General features: G+C 40.9%; 1 protein-coding gene across 5 annotated transcripts in view; it reads right to left on the bottom strand.

Annotated features, from left to right (window-relative positions):
- Positions 1 to 17,364, bottom strand: part of FARS2 (phenylalanyl-tRNA synthetase 2, mitochondrial) — a 511,717-nt gene that overhangs the window by 335,439 nt on the left and 158,914 nt on the right. For all 5 annotated transcript variants that reach the window (XM_055391452.2, XM_055391451.2, XM_004043229.5 and 2 more), the window contains one exon: positions 5,028 to 5,159. In XM_055391452.2, coding sequence (XP_055247427.1) covers positions 5,028 to 5,159 — 132 coding nt within the window. The remainder of the gene's footprint in view (positions 1 to 5,027; positions 5,160 to 17,364) is intronic.

The following is a 17,364-nucleotide window of genomic DNA, read 5'->3' as shown; positions in this document are numbered from 1 at the left end:
GGGAAAGGCCTGGCACCACCTTCTCTAATCCTTCTCTTCCCCACACATTGTGCCCACGGTACCCCTGTTATGAATACTTACCACATGGTACTGTAATCATTTGTTTGTATGTCTGTGTGTGCTGTGATATTTTCAAAAGCAGGAGCAATGCTGATTCACTTCGCTATAGCCTTAGAAGGACTTTGAAGAAATATTTGATAAGCAAGCCAATAATGATCCTTCAAAACCGGAAGGTGTTCATGTACCTATTTATAAGGTTTTCCCAAAAGAGCCAATTTTTAAATTTTGACAAAAAGGTAAGGAAGGTAATTTCACTTTTAAAAAGATATTTTCAACTATCAAGCTTCTTCTCCCTCTTGGCCCACATAAAATCTTCTAAACTTCACAGGGGCAAGGAATGGTAAATTCCTTCCTGGCATGATCACGGCTCATAGTTGTCCCAGTGATGGTTTTGGACACGGTGCTCCATTTACTATGTGAAAAGACACAGCAGCCTGAGTCAACCCAGTGGGAGGCAAGTGTGTAGTATTTGGGGACGTGACTCAGTACTGTCCTCAAAATACCTCCCTAAGGAAAAAACAACCAAGTCAGCCTGAAAACGGTCACCACTCACATCACAATCACTCAGTCTAAGGATCCAGAAAGCAACGGTGAAGACACTACGACTTAAGGAAGAAGAAATAAAGTAAAATGCTACAAGCCATTTAAAAGAGCTGTGTTCCACACATAAAAACACATATATGCCACAGTCGCTTAAATGTGTAATAAAATGTCTTCACTGACTTTTCAAATTAGCAATCTAATTTCATGCTTTAATTAAATACACTCTATCACAGGGAGAGAACACACATGGTGGCATAGCCCTTCCTTAGAGGTAACTACAGAACAAATAAAGTTTTGTCTGCTATGTATTTGTTTCATTTTGTTTCAGTTCTTTCATTCTATGTTAGGCAGAATGATTTATTTGAAATGAATTTTTAGCAACTTCAAAATCATGCAATTTACTATTTGGGGAGCATAGCTTATTAGTTAACTGTTGTCAGAAAGACTTGGCAAGTTTCACTAGCACTGTCTAGCTATTTGATCTGAATTACCTTTCTCCAGCTCTGTAAAACACAGGTTATAATAGCGTCTACCTTGGAACCTTGTTATCATGGTTAAATGAAAGAAAGCATATACAGCATGCTTTATGGGATGCTGGCATACAGGAAGGGCTCAACTGATGTCTGCCACTATCATTGCTCCATCAGTTTCTTTGTTTTCTGGTTATTTTAGCACTCACCTGATTCTCTATAAGAACCTTAAAGGGGAGTCATCAATTATATTGTTTCTTGGAAGTTCTCTTTTAAAAGAGAAGGGAATGAAGAAAAGTAAAGAGAGGGGAAGAGCAGGGGCAGGGAGGAAAAAGGAAGAGAGAGCAGGGGAGGAAATATAGAAGAAGAGATAGAAAGAATAGCAAAACTGCACGAGTGGGATAAAGTATACATATTCGGTCTTTCTCCATGCCATAAGAACTCAAAAAACAGAAAATTTAGCTGCACTTGCAAATGTCTGTGGTTAGTGACTGCCAGGCAGTTTACAGATTTTAACTATAGACATCCAAACACCTTCGAATTTGAGAACACACAGCAGAACTTTGTCATAATAACTTCAAATTCAAATAGCAAAGTCTACACAGAATCTGTTCTATAAAATTGTCTCTTCTTCCATTTCCTTAGTTTCCTTCTCTTGTGAAATATTTAATTTAAATATTATGGCTGGGCGCAGTGGCTCATGCCTGTAATCCTAGCATTTTGGGAGGCCAAGGTGGGTGGATCACCTCAGGTCAAGAGTTCGAGACCAGCCTGGCCAACATGGTGAAATCCAATCTCTACTAAAAATACAAAAATTAGCCAGGTGTGGTGGAGGGCGCCTGTAATCCCAGCTACTCAGGAGGCTGAGGCACAAGAATCGCTTGAACCCAGCGGGGGCAGAGGTTGCAGTGGGCTGAGATCACGCCACTTCACTCCAGCCTGGGCAACAGAGCAAGACTCTGTCTCAAAAATTAATTAATTAATTAATTAATTTTTAAGTGTACAGTTTCCCCAAAACTCAAAGCACATCCTACCATCACTGCGAATCTCTGAAACATATTTACAACTTAGGTGTCTTTTTCACTTTGCCATTCCATTCAAGAATATCTAACGTGGCTGATCTAATTGCAGAACAGCAGCCTCATTAACGTGCAATAATGACTTGGAAATCTGTTTCAGATAACAATATTCAGCCAATTACTGTGTGAATAAACCTCATAAAAACCCATCAAGGATACTGGAAACCGTGCAAGGAAGCGCAATTCCAAGCGACAACTGATGTGTAAGCTGATCATCCCCGATTTGCTTTCTGAGCTTCAGCCCCCTGACACCAGGCACTCCTGGGAGGAAGCCTAGTAGTCATTGAAGTCTTTTTCTAAAAAACAAAACTATCAAATCATCACAGAGGTATCTGAAGTCAGCTCCTACTCAAGGAGAGATTAAATCTTTCATATTCACGCCCAGTATTTTATGTTTTCTGTTGAGATGCACATACATCTGTTAGGCTGATTTTCCTTTTCTTCCCGTTTATTACTCTTACTTTTCTTTTTTCCTGTAAAATCACTCACTCAGCATAAAATGGCGGACACAGACATGACTACAGGTCAAAGAGGTAACAAATTACACTTGGTTAGAAATTGTTTCTATCACAGGCAGGAACAACATCTGTTCAAATATTTCCTACTAAGGGGACCCTCTGTTGACACATGGCTCTAGCCATTAGAAAAATTTTAAGTACAACAACATCAGCAGTTAATTTTTACTGAATGTTTGCTGTGTGCCAGACCCTTTGCTAAGCACTTGAGAGGAATCCCCTCAGTCTGTCCCCATAATGGAACTCTGAGGGTGTATCCTTGTACCCATCTTAAGCATGAGAAAGCCAAGGCTCGTGGGGTGATGAACCCTGCCTAAGGAGACACAGCTGTTAATTAACAGAAACCCTGGGTTTCCAGACACCCAAGCCCAGGCCTCACAACTTCTCCTCCCAGGTCCTGATGTCAACCTCTGTGCTCCCTCTCCTCTAGGACAGCTCTTCACCTATTTTAAAACTGCCCACGAAGCTTCCAGCCCTGTGCTGGGCTTTCTCCTGAGGCTTCCTCAGCAGGATGAAGAGGAATCTGGGAGCTTGTGGAGTCCAGGCCCCTGCAGATGGAGAGTACCTAAAAGTAAGAAGGGAAGGCCAGGCCTCCAGTCTCCCAGCCGAGGTAACACAAGCTCCTGCACTTCATGCACCCTGTCTCGTCACTCTCTGCTCATCCTCATTTTCCAAGCCCATGACCAGATATCCTATCCTTACCCATGGTCTATTCACATTTCTTAGTTACCAAGAAGGACCTCTCTTCATTCTGCTACAGGAGGCTGGGCGGTGAACCCTGACTCAGAGCTGCCCTCCAAGGCCAAGCAGCAAATGTCCTTCTAAGGGAGAAGAGCCGGAAAGGTTTCCTGAACAATCCACATCAGTTCCTATCCAATTTGGTGCTCACTGCTTATGCAGTGAGCTCAAATGCCCAATCCAAACCAACTTTCCCTTTTTTTTTGGAGGATTTATACTCTGAAATATATATATATATATATATATATATATATATATGATTGGGATATAAAAAAATATATATTATATATATTATATATAAAAATATACATATTATATATATTTTATATATCTATTATATATATTATAATATATATTATAAGATATTATATTATATATAATATATTATATAATATATAATACAATATTATAATATATAATATAATATATATATTATATACAAATATATATATTTTATATATATATATATATTTTTTTTTTTTTAAGACTGAGTGTTGCTCTTTCGCCCAGGCTGGCTGCAGTATAGCGGTATCGGCTCAATGCAACCTCTGCCTCCTGGGTTCAACTGATTCTCATGCTTCAGCCTTCCAAGTAGCTGGAATTATAGGCACACCACCACACCCAGCTAATTTTTGTATTTTTAGTAGAGACAGGGTTTCACCATGTTGGCCAGGCTGGTCTCAAACTTCTGACCCCAGGTGATCCACCCACCTCAGCCTCCCAAAGTGCTAGGACGGCCTCCTAAAGTGCATGAGCCTGTAATATTTTTTAATTAATTAAATTATATTAAATTTTTTAATTAAATTCAGATAGTAACTTCAAAAAAGTACTACATTCAGACAGTGACTTAAAAAATCAAATTCAGATAGTGACTTAAAAAATACTCAATTCAGATAGTGACTTAAAAATTACTCAATTCAGATAGTGACTTAAAAAATACTAAATTCTGATAGTGACTTTAAAAAAAACCTCACAGCTCTGAAATTACACTTAGAAACCATCATTTTTATTAAGCAATGGTCTTACAGAAAAGAGCCAGACAGATCTTTCTGAAATGCCTATAGATATGCGTAGAATTCAATCAGCAACCTCGTGTTTCCATTTTCTCTCAGTCAGGTGGCGCCGCCTATGCAGAGGGAGGTGATGGATTAAGCATTAGGGGCCTAAGTGTTTTTACACTGGGTTTTAGTGTATTTATAAAATACTTGCTGAATTTGGGACACTATACTAAGTGCAGTAAGAACAAAAATGGATTATGCATTGTCTTTGTTCTTAAATAGTCTGAAAGACAAACTACACTCCTGTGACATGCAGCAAATGCCTTTGGGGTAATTACAAAGCAACATATCAACAAATACGAAATCACAAAGTACAAATCCAGCAGCCAAGTGCTGACAAGGTGGATCTCCAAAGACAAAGAGCCTTTGCAAATACAGATGTGAGAAATAAGTTTTTCCAGGGCTTAGTATCAAAGACAAATCTAGAGGGGAATCTGAAGAGAGACCAGTGATGCTGCTGCCCGCATAGAAGTATGTAAATATCTGCAAGTGTGCAAAGGGGCTGCCTGAGAAGGGAGGGTTCCTTTAGAGCACGTGTAAATAAAATGTGGGATTCTTTTTTACCTGAATTGACCAGTTGTTGTTCCATCACCCCGCAGCCAAGAACTTCCAGCCATTCTCCATGAAAGTTGATCTCCATCTCAAAGGAAGGATGTGTAAAAGGGAAGTAGCAGTCTACCCATCTTATCTCCAGCTCTGCAAAGTTGCCAAAGAAACAAATAAGTAGTGTTAAATAGCTGTCTGCCCTTTCTTGTGATCAAATTTTCCCTTCCACTAATGACACCAATTACTACATTCTGAGTAAAATAAATAGCAAACAAACTAATTTGCAACATGTTAGGGTGAGGCAATAAATCTTAAAACTTGTGAAAAACTGGGCATGTCTTCTCCAATATAAAAAACACTTTGTGTAATTCCAGGACCCTCTGAAACCAAATCAATCACTTGTCAAATCCCTGCCACCAGCTGGCAGAAGAAAACACTAGGCCAAGATCATGGGAAAGCAAGTAATTCTTTTAGTTTCTATACATGAAAATGACATTATTTCAGAGTTAAAGAGAGTATATTTTTACTATATTTTCCTCCAAACTTACATATCAACAATATGACCAATTCAAGATAAACTGATCAACTTTTACTTCCATAAGTATATATAAATATATATATTATTTTTAAGTTTATAAAGCTAATAAAAAGTCAGATTAAACCAAATCTATCAGTCAATCTTAAGTAAAACATTTTTAAAGTCCAACATTTTTCCTACAGATGAATGATTAAAAAGCACATGCTAAATGCCAGAATAAATTTCTAAATAAGCAAACATAAATACAGCACTTTTGAGAAAAAGTGCTGTAATTTAAGCAATGGCCTTACTATTTAACAAGGGAAAAGACTAATGAATTCAGAACAATCAAAGCCTGCAAAGAGCAGAGGTCACTAAAAGCAGAGAAACCATATCAGAGGGTCACCTAGGAGCTTGATGCCCACTGAGAAGAACACAGAAAAAAGTGGGCATTTTGACAAATCCTGTGTTCCTGTCCCTGTGTCCCTTTCCCTTCCTTGCCGACCTCTTCTTTTTTTAGGCAACACTTTGCTAAAGGACTAGATTCTCCATGGTAATATGAACATGCCCTCTTGTGAATTTAAAATACCGTATGTTCTCACCCCAAACTACCTGCATGTTAAATCTTGTGGGAATCAAAATGTGAAGCAAATAAAAATAATGACAAAAATGGCTTCTATCTATTGAGGACTTACTATGCTTCTACCAACCCATTTCATAGATTCGGGAAAAAAAAAAAAGGCAATTGTCTTGCCCAAAGTCCCATAGCTAGCAGGTGACTGGGCCACTGTGCCAAACCTAGGTCTGCCCAACTCCAAAACCCCTGCTCTTGCTCTTGTTGTTTTTTTGTTTTGTGTTGTTTGATAGGATCTCACACTGTCACCCAGGCTGGAGTGCAGTGGCTCCCCAATCATAGTTCATTGTAACTGTAAACTCCTGGGCTCAAGCAATCCTCTTGGCTCAGCCTCTGAGTAGCTGGGACTACAAGCACGTGTCATCATGCCTGGCTAATTTCTCTACTTTTTTTACTTTAGAGATGAGGTCTCGCTGTGTTGACCAGGCTGGTCTTGAACTTCTGGCCTCAAGCAATCCTCCTGACTCAAACTCCCAAAGTGCTGGGATTATAGGCAGGAGCCACGGCACTCGGCCCCAAAACCCAGCTCTTGACAGTTAAAACATAATTGCCTGCCCATCAAAAAAGATATTTTGAGAGTCAAACATTAGACAAGAGTGTAATTATCAAACACAGGGGGGCTTTCCTATGGCCCAGATTCCACAGGAGAAGGCAGAGTTTTCTTTAATTGATTTGTTTTCATTGCATTTATTTTCCTTCTTAGCTGCTGTCTATGACAAGTGTCAACTGATTTCTGTTTACAACAGTAATACAATATTTCCCCCTCTTATTTTCTCTGTGGTATAACAGACAAACATTAAAGTGCACAGATATGAAGTGTATAATGTGACAAATGTTGACATAGGTATGCTCCCATGATACTGTCACCACAATATCAAGACAATGAACATAAACATCACCTCCCAGTTTTCTCATGCCCCTTTGTAATCCTACCCACCTGCCCACTGCCCCACTCTTCTCCTGACCCCCCACATCTGTAGGCAACCACTGATTTGTTCTGCCACTATAGATGAGTTTGCATTTCCTAGAATTTTATAAAAATGAAAACATACAGAATGTACTCCTTTTTTTCTTGCTTCTTTCATCATGGTTATTTTAAGATTCACCTGTGTTGTTGCACCTATCAATAGTTCATTCCTTTTTATTGCCGAGATCGCATCAACACTTTTTCTAACTGGGAAAAAAAAGCTGGTCTTGTTGCAGGCCGTTGGAGAACTGTCCCCACGTCCCCTGAGTAGTCGACTTTTCTGTGTGGAAGCTCAAGACACGCAGAGCCACTGCTTATTTGGGACTGTATTCTGAGAAGAAGGGATTTATACACCTGTATCCCTGCCCATCTTTGGGACCAACAATTCCCTATCAATATTTTTGTAAAAAGCACCAGAGACAATCCTGCTAACAAACAGAAATGTGTGAGGTCTTGGGACATGGAAGTGAGTGCAGAAGGACTGACAGACAAAATAATTTCTATCTTTCTTTTTTTATAACTCTTGGAAGGTAAGCGGAAAACATTTTATGACAACAGTTTGGAACAATATATTTTGTGTACATGGCTTTGGATATTTGGCCTGAATTTTACCAAAAGCAGGAACAGGACTCAGGGTTAACATCATGATTTCATATAATTAAATATAATTAATTTTATGTAATTAAACATTACCTAAATGCTTGGAACACAGCGGTAAAGTAAGTGCTACACAAGTTTACTTTCTCAGTTTGCTCTTAGGTTCTGTTAAAAAAAATCATTTTGGATAGGTTAAATAAATATGGAAGAGTTCAGTTATACAACTCCATCTCTCACAACTGTAATATCTTAGGTTCTCCCTAGTCCAAGAGGAAGACATTTCAAGACATTAATAAGCACTCGAAACAATTACAAGTGTTGATTAAAGTCATTCCATAATCAATGTTTATTAAACCCTAACTAAATGTCTACTGCATATGGTCTCATAGGAAGCCGCGTCTCCGCAGAGACAGGTCCCTGTTTACACACACCCACTAGAGCTGCTGGTGCTGATGGCGTCAGCACAACACAAGGATAGAACTGAGAAGTGATGTGATGGCTCTCCCTTCTCCAGGAACCTTCCTTCACTGAAGGGCTTTTGCTTTACCACTTCTATAATGAGAAAAAACAATTATAGCTTTGGATTGAAAATTTCTGTAATGTTGAACAAATTCTTAAGATAAAATATGTTTTATCAACCCTTGCTCTTTTTTTGGTTTAAGATCTCAGCCACCACAAGCCCTTAGTTTCTTCTTCCTCAATCATCCTGCAGGTGTCTTTTTTGGTAACAACGTGGGTAACTGCTCCACAGTGAAAACTACAGATAGCAAAGCAAGAAAAGCAGGGAAGTTAGCCGATGTTTTTCAGAATCCACCAAGATGATAAACACTAACGATTTAATGGAGCAGAACCTATTGATACTACCATAGAAACTAACACAGAAAACACAGACTGGTAAAAGTTGTGTCTAATGAGACCAGGAAGTTTTTAATCCTTTTTACCCCCTCAGATCCTCTGCCCAGTTTCCTTTTAAAATCTACATGACCCCACAAAGAATGCCAAATCTATACACCATTCATTTCCTTTGTTCTGCTACTTTAAGGACTTCTTCAGTTTTTAAGATTTGCCTCTTTCACATAAATAGACAAAGTCAAAATCTGTGCTTTTGAAGTCTTATCCATAAAACCTTTGCCTAGACCAGTGTCCTGAAGTAATTCATCTGTTTTCTTCTAGTAGTTTTATGGTTTCAGGTCTCACATTTAAGTCTTCAAACCATTTTGAGTTGGGTTTGTATACGGTGAGAAAGACAGGACTTGCCCAGAATCATTTATTGAAGAGAATATCATGATGGATACGCTAATTTCCCTGATTTGATCATCACACATTGTATACATGTATTAAAATGTCACTCTGTACCCCATAAATATGTACAATGATGTGTCAACTAAAAATAAAAAAGGCCAAAATTTGCAAAGCACTATTTTTGAGTACACTGTGTCTCTACTTCAAACATAAATAGTAATTATTTGAAAGTAAATTATATTAATGTGAACTTTTTCCGAATATACCATATTTTCTTACACATTTTAACAATTTAAATTTGTTACATTGAGGGCTGGACACAGTGGCTCATGCCTGTAATCCCAGTACTTTAGGAGGCTGAGGCGGACAGATTAGTTAAGATCAGGAGTTCGAGACCAGCCTTGCCAACATGGTGAAACCCCATCACTACTAAAAATACAAAAATTAGTCGGGTGTGATGGCACATGCCTGTAGTACCAGCTACTCGGGAGGCTGAGTCATGAAAATTGCTTGAACCTGGGAGGTGGAGGTTGCGGTGAGCCGAGATTGCGCCCCTGCACTCCAGCCTGGGTGACAGAGTAAGGTTCAGTCTCAAATAAATAAATTAATTAATAGTTACATTGACACATTAACAGAGATTTTTAAAAAAATCATTGGTAGTGAAATTATTTCTTGAATACTTTGATATTACCCCCAAAATACACTTTCTTCTTGTTTTTCAATCTATGATCTCAAAATTACTGTAGGTATTATTATATCTAGTTGAAAAAGCATCTTGACATGCTTCTTGTATTAAAAGATACAATGCCAAATAACTAGCTCAAAACTATGTTGAGTGTGACTTATTTCACATGTCAAGTATTAGAAGTCAGAATATTTACTAAAAATTACGTATTTTGTGTTATATATTAATAGAGGAGAATTTTCAGTAAGCATATCCATATCATATGGATTCATTATGCATAAGACTAACTTCTTATTGGGGCTATAAGGAAAATTAAGTGCATATATGAACTACATCTCTAGTGGAAAATAATGCCAAGGGTTTTTTTGGTTTTTTTTTTTCTATTTCCTTGTGTCTTTTTGTGATGGGGGAGGGGAACTTAATAATTTCCTAAACCACACAGATGAAGCTCAGAGCTTTTTTAACGGCTTCAGAACGCTGAGATTACAGCAACTGTCAAAAATTATACACCTCAATTTTCAGCCTAGAGCCACATAAAAGAAAGTATACTTTAGGAAAAAAACCACACCTGGGTTCAAGCCTCAGCCTTCTACCATTTTTCCTGTGAAACCGTGGGAAGCTTACTTATCCTCTTTGAGCCCCACCTGCCTCTTCTCTACACTGTGGATAATGATTGCTCTCACCCAGTGGTTTCAAGAAAAGACCCTGTGGGAGCCCAGGTTTTCTCAAGAGGCAGCAATCCTCTTTGGAGATCTGGACATTGACTCGAATTTCTCCTCTGAATAAGGATGTTGAGTTTGTTCAAGAATGAGGAGAGCCCAAAGTCCAGAAGCAATCACTCAAGTGGGACTTGAGAAATAAGTAGAAATTCCTCCAGGACAGTGACATGAGCCCAAATGGAAGAGGTATAGCAAGAATTCTAAGCCTGTCTCAACTCCAGCAGGACATTACCTGCCACACGGATGGGGAAGGCAGCACTGTACCTCGCCTGCTCTGTGTACCAGCCTCCCCACTTCTGCACCTTTGGCTAGACCAACCAGGGACACATGCAGGGCGGGTGTGTGTGTGTGTGTGTTTGGTCTCTTCCCACCAATCCCTGAAGGGCCTGAGCACTCTGTCTGACATACTATAAACATTTAAGTAGACATCATTCCATTCCATCCCACCTTCGTTATGGATCTCATTCTGAATAAACATCACGTTCCATTTCCCTGATTTATTGACTCATTAAAGAGATTCTTCTGATGTTTCCCATACCGTTTGTATTTAAAGATGGGACTTTGCTATCAGAACTGCCTTCCACAGGTGGTAGAATCTAAATTTTGAAAGATCAGTGGCCCAAACTAGAGCATATACCAGTGATTTTCTACACCATACCAAGGGTACCCTCCATGAATAATTTTTTAAAATTAACTAAACAAATATGCCATTAATCACTGGTGTTTGGCATTATTTTCAAAATAGATTTTCCCTCAGTTGACACCAGAAAAATAGTAGAATATAGTGGTCTAATATCAGGGTTGCCACTCACACTTTCTGAACAGCTAGTATCCAAGGAAGGAAAGGAACGTGGAAAGAAAAAGGAAGGAGGGGACTCTCTGGCTGGAAACAAATTCTTAAAGAGCTGGGATCATCCTCGATAACCACAATCTAACCACGGGAAATCGTGCAGCCGCCACTGTCAAAGGCATCTGATGATTCCATCTCTTCTGCTTCTGTTGAAGACCCGCAACCTTTTGATAGAGCCCATTTTTTCATGATGTTTCAATAGTGCTCTAACAGCATTCTTTTATATATTGTTTTGTTTTGAATAGGAAATATGTTCACAAGGTTCAAAATCAAAATACTATAACAGGATCCATCTCATTATGTAATAGGGCATGACAAAGAAGTCTCACTTACCTCCCTTTCCCATCTTACCCCAATCTCCTGGACCCTTACGGTAAACTCTCAGGGTTTCCTTTTTACTGCCAGATGTTAAGCCAATACAAATATCTGTTTCTATTTTCCTTCCTTTGTTATATAACAAGCAGCATAGTGTGTACTTTATTCGGCACCACGCTTTTTTCACTGAATGATGTGTCTGGAGGCCTCTCCACATGAATGCATAGAGCACGCCCTCAGTCCTTTTCTTACTCCTACCAAAGATTCCTGTGTGTGGCCCACATTCATATAAGAAGTCTTACTGATACACACTTGGAGAATATTCAGTATTTTGCTACTGAAAGCAATGCTGTGACTAAATACCCTGTTGAGTTGAAGAGTAAATGCTTTTATGATTTTAATAAATATTGCCAAAACGCCCTCGATAGGTGTTATATAATATTTTGTACTAACATTAGCTCAATACTTTCCACAGGCGCCAAGGCCATAGAACTAACTCGTGGAAGAATACAATGAGAGTGTAGGTCCCAGACAAAGATCCAGGGCTTTGCTGATAAAAGAACACCAGCTCGACCCTCTTACGCAGCTCCCACTTAGATAAAGCAACAGTTGAGTACCCACAGACACGATTCCCAGGGCTGCCTTCCTTGCCCTTGCTGTTTACATCTCGTCTCTCCCCTAAGAGAAGAAAAGAGTGTCTTCTGGACTCAGTAAATGTGTCTGGCAGTCATAAGGAAGAGGAGGCACTTTTAAGGGCTGAAGCATCCATGTGGGAATACAAATACTGATTCTGTTTCCAAAGCCCACCTCACACGCAGCATGAAGTCATTCATGACCTACACTTCATCCCTATCTAGGGCCTTACAAACCTGGCAATGCCACCACTGTGACTCTTTAAGAGCGCCATATATATCCTATGCGTCCACACAACCATGTACCCTGGAGTCCAGCGCTGCAGAGTGCCAAGTGGAATAAAACCATTCCTACTACAAAGTTAATGGTAAATACCACCTCTTCCCTCTCACAGAGGGTAATAAAATCCTCCAGTGTGGGACCTCCCAAGCATACAGAAGATATTAACACTATTTCAGCCACAATGACTCCTGCTAAGACAAACACAAAGCAATAGGGGAAAAATAAAAGGCAGGCGATTTCCTCCACCATTGGCAATGGTGTAACTGGTCCCACAGCTATTATTCTTCTGCTTGGCAGAAAGACCAGTGTGTGCAAGTGCAGTTTCACACTGTTTCCCTGGGACTCCTCTACACAGGGATCCTTTTGACTAGCGCTTGGATCGTAAGATGATATGATCGTTTCTCTACCTCACAATGAAATGAGAAATGGAGTATGGCACAATTTAATGGGCCCCTCATTCTGAAATCCGGGTATGGGTTCAGAGGCACTAGAGTAAGTGATCACTCCCGTGCTCTCTATCAAGCAGCAGAGGGGACAGTCCAATAGCATCCCAGCCTCAGGCAGAGCCACAGCACAGCCCTTTGGTCCTCGATCCTCCTCGTCAACCTGTTCTCGAAGGAAACTATCTTCAGATCCCTGCAGACTACACAGAGAGGCATTGTAAACAGAAGGCTCACACACCAGCCTCCACAAAGCTGGTCGGGTGGGGGACAGCCTGGATCTAAGAGCCAGCACAGATCTAGAAGCAAATCCCAGCTTTATCACTTGCAGCTGAGTGACCTCAGGCCAGTTACTTAACCTCGCACTGCTTCAATTTTGTCAAAAATAAGAATATCTCACAGAGTTTCTGTGACAATTCAGCATGGGGAACTGTGTAAAAAGCCTAACACAGTACCTAGCAGCTCATTAACACTCAGTGGGTATTTTTTTTCATTGAATGTCATGAAATTCAGCTCATAATCTGAAACATCTCACTTTTTAATAAAATATGAAAAAAATAAGCATGTCTAAATTGTGTTCCTAGGTAACTGACATTTACTGTTCATTTACTATATGCTGGGCACCGTGCTAAACACTTCTCATGCCTGCTCTCACTTCATGCTTATGCTGATGTGAGGCTGGCATATACACTGAACAATCGTTACTCTCATTCCCACTTTGCAGATGAGGAAATGTGACTGCAACAGCTCATGTATCTAATCTCGGTTTACAGTAGAGAGTAAATGCCAGGATCAGAACCAGGTGTGTGGGACAGCACAGCCCCATGCTGCCCTCCACTGGAGCAGACAGTGCAACACCACATTAACTCAGCTTCCAACACAAAGCACACTCATGAGACCAAGAAGGCACGGTCTGTGTCCTTGTTCTCCTAACACACAACAGTGACATTTATGATTTAAAAAAAAAAAAAGAGAGAGAGAGAGAGAACCAAACAGGCATAGTCTAAGTTGAAAGATAAAAGGTGATATGGTTTGGCTGTGTCCCCACCCAAATCTCATCTTGAATTCCCACGCATTGTGGAAGGGGCCCAGTGGGAGGTAACTGAATCATGGGGGCAGGTTTTCCCATGCTGTTCTCGTGATAGTGAATAAGTCTCATGAGATCTGACGGGTTTAAAAACAGGAGTTTCCCTGCACAAGCTCTCTTCTCTTGTCTGCCACCATGTCAGATGTGCCTTTCACCTTCTGCCATGATTGTGAGGCCTCCCCAGCCATGTGAAACTGTGAGTCCATTAAGCCTATTTTTCCTCCCAGTCTCAGGTATGTTTTTATCAGCAGTGTGAAAACAAACTAATACAGTAAATTGGTGCCAGCAGAGTGGGGCGCTGCTGAAAAGACATCCAAAAATGTGGAAGTCACTTTGAAACTGGGTAACATGAAGAGGTTGGAATAGTTCGGAGAGCTCAGAAGAAAACAGAAAAATGTGGGAAAGTTTGAAATTCCCTAGAGACTTGTTGAATGGCTTTGACCAAAAGCTGATAGTGATATGGACAATGAAGTCCAGGCTGAGATGGTCTCAGATGGAGATGAGGAACTTGTTGGGAAATGGAGCAAAGTAACTTTTGTTACGTTTTAGCAAAGAGACTGGCAGCATTTTGCCTCTGTTCTAGAGATTTGTGGAACTTTGAACTTGACAGACATGATTTAGGGTATCTGGCAGAAGAAATATCAAAGCAGCAAAGCATTCAAGAGGTGACTTGGGTGCAGTTAAAGGCATTTGACTTTATAAGGAAAGCAGAGCATAAAAGTTTGGAAAATCTGTAGCCTGACAATGCGATAGAAAAGAAAATCCCATTTTCTGAGGAGAAATTCAAACTGGCTGCAGAAATTGGCATAAGTAACAAGAAGGTGAAAGTTAATCCCCAAGACAATGGGGAAAATGTCTCTGGGACATGTCAGAGGTCTTTGTGGCAGCCCTTCTCATCACAGGCCTGGAGGCCTAGAAGGAAAAAGTGGTTTCATGAGCCAGGCCCAGGGTCCCCATGCTGTGTGCAGCCTAGGGACTTGGTGCCCTGTGTCCCAGTTGTTACGTGGCTGAAAGGGGTCAATGTAGAGCTCGGGCTGTGGCTTCAGAGGGTGCAGGCCTCAAACCTTAGCAGCTTCCATGTGGTGTGGAGCCTGTGAGTACACAGAAGTCAAGAATTGAGGTTTGGGAACCTCCACCTAGATTTCACAAGATGCATGGAAACGCCTGGATGCCCAGGCAGAAGTTTGCTGTAGGGGTGGGGTTCTCATGGAGAACCTCTGCTAGGGCAGTGCAGAAGGGAAATGTTGGGTAGGAGCCCCCACACAGAATCCCTGCTGGGGCACCACTTAGTGGAGCTGTGAGAAGAGGGACGCCGTCCTCCAGACCCCTCCAGACCCCAGAATGGGTCTGGGGTCCACAACCAAGAAGAACCAGGAGCCTGCCTCCTGCAGGATGGCACACTGTGGGCTTGCGGCAGGAGGGAGGCAAAAAGCTTCAAGTCAGAGGCTGGGATGGGATAAGCTCCATGACGGTGCCAGAAGGAAGTCAACAGCTTGCACTAGGCACCTAGAAAAGCCACAGACACTCAACACCAGCCCATGGAAGCAGCTGGGAAGGAGGCTGTACCCTACAAAGCCACAGGGGCAGAGCTACCCCAAACCATGGGAACATACCTCTTGCATCAGCATGACCTGTATGTGAGACATGGTGTTGAAGGAGATCATTCTGGAGCTTTAAGATTTTACTGCCCCGCTGGATTTCACACTTGCATGGGGCCTGGTAGCTCCTTTGTTTTGGCCAATTTCTCCCATTTGGAAAGGCTGTATTTACCCAATGCCAGTACCCCCATTGTATCTAGGAAGTAACTAACTTGCTTTGGATTTTACAGGGTCATAGACAAAAATGACTTGCCCTGTCTCAGATGAGATTTGAGACTGTGAACTTTTGAGTTAACGCTGAAATGAGTTAAGACTTTGGGGGACTGTTGAGAAGGCATGATTGGTTTTGAAATGTGAGGACATGAGATTTGGGAGGGGCCAGGGATGGAATGATATGGTTTGGCTGTGTCCCCACCCAAATCTCATCTTGAATTCCCATGTGTTGTGGGAGGGGCACAGTGGGAGGTAATTGAATCATGGGGGTAGGTCTTTCCCATGCTGTTCTTGTTGCAGTGAATAAGTCTCACGAGAGTTGATGGTTTTAAAAATGGGAGTTTCCCTGCACAAGCTCTCTTTTCTTGCCTGCTGCCTTGTGAGACGTGTCTTTCGCCTTCTGCCACGATTGTAAGGCCTCCCCAGCCAGGTGGAACTGTAACTCCATTAAACCTGTTTTTCTTTCCAGTCTCGGGTATGTCTTTATCAGCAATGTGAAAATGGACTAATACAAAATGTAAACCTCCACAGGCCAGAAGCAAAACAGGAAGAGAGGATAAAGTGAGCCTGCTGGGCTTGGGGTCCACAACCAAGAAGAACCAGGAGCCTGCCTCCTGCAGGATGGCACACTGTGGGCTTGGGGCAGGAGGGAGGCAAAAAGCTTCAAGTCAGAGTCTGGGATGGGATAAGCTTCATGACGGTGCCAGAGGGAAGTCAAATACTGTCATCCAAATGCAGCATGGGGCTGTAGATCTAAGGAGCTTTAAGATTAGGGATCCAAGCCATAGGGCTAGGATCAGCTCCATCCCCTCATTGTATGGGTGCTAGACATCCGATGGATCCCTGGGAAATCTCACTCTGGATTTCAAGCCTAGAGAATTGGGTGGAATCACCTGCAAAACCACTTATAGAGTGAAAAGCAAGAGACGGGGGATGGGGGAGAGGACAGGAAGGAAGAAAACAGAGAAACAGTAAAGAACAAAAAAACCTTCCTCTGAATACGACCCTGCAACCCAAAATTCTAAAACACATGGATAAATTTAATGCTAAGTAATACAGCCAGCAGAACAAATAATCAAACATTAACTTACCTCAGTTGAGATTATTTTTATGAAACAATCTGAGACTTTAAAATAAGTGTGTTTTAGATATCTTACGAGATACATGAAAGCACAATTCACTGATGTGTTCTAGAAAATAAAATTCATAAAAATTCTGGTTTTGTAAACCAGATCTAAAAATGCATCTTTAGGATTGTATCTATCTCCCAGTCAAATTCTTCTCTGAGAAGGAAAACACCAGCCACCCTTTCAAAGAGTTCCTGTCACTAACATTAAGCTGCATCAGAAAAGAAGACCAAAAAAGACACAGAGAGTAAGTGATGAGAGAGATGTAAGAATATAATGAAGGCGAAGAGGGGAATGAGATGTAATAGAAAATTGCAGGAAGGAAGGTCCAGAAGGAGTAGCCAAAGGATTCAAATGAAAAAGAGAAACTTCCACATCTGGACAGGATGGAATAATAAACCAGTTTTACCCTTCCATATGAAAAACTAAAAATAATAATAATAATAAAA

Source organism: Gorilla gorilla, chromosome 5, assembly GCF_029281585.2.
Source record: "Gorilla gorilla gorilla isolate KB3781 chromosome 5, NHGRI_mGorGor1-v2.1_pri, whole genome shotgun sequence".
Taxonomy (NCBI): domain Eukaryota; kingdom Metazoa; phylum Chordata; class Mammalia; order Primates; family Hominidae; genus Gorilla; species Gorilla gorilla.
The sequence above is the reverse complement of the archived record's forward strand: the minus strand, read 5'-3'. Positions and strand labels throughout refer to the sequence as shown.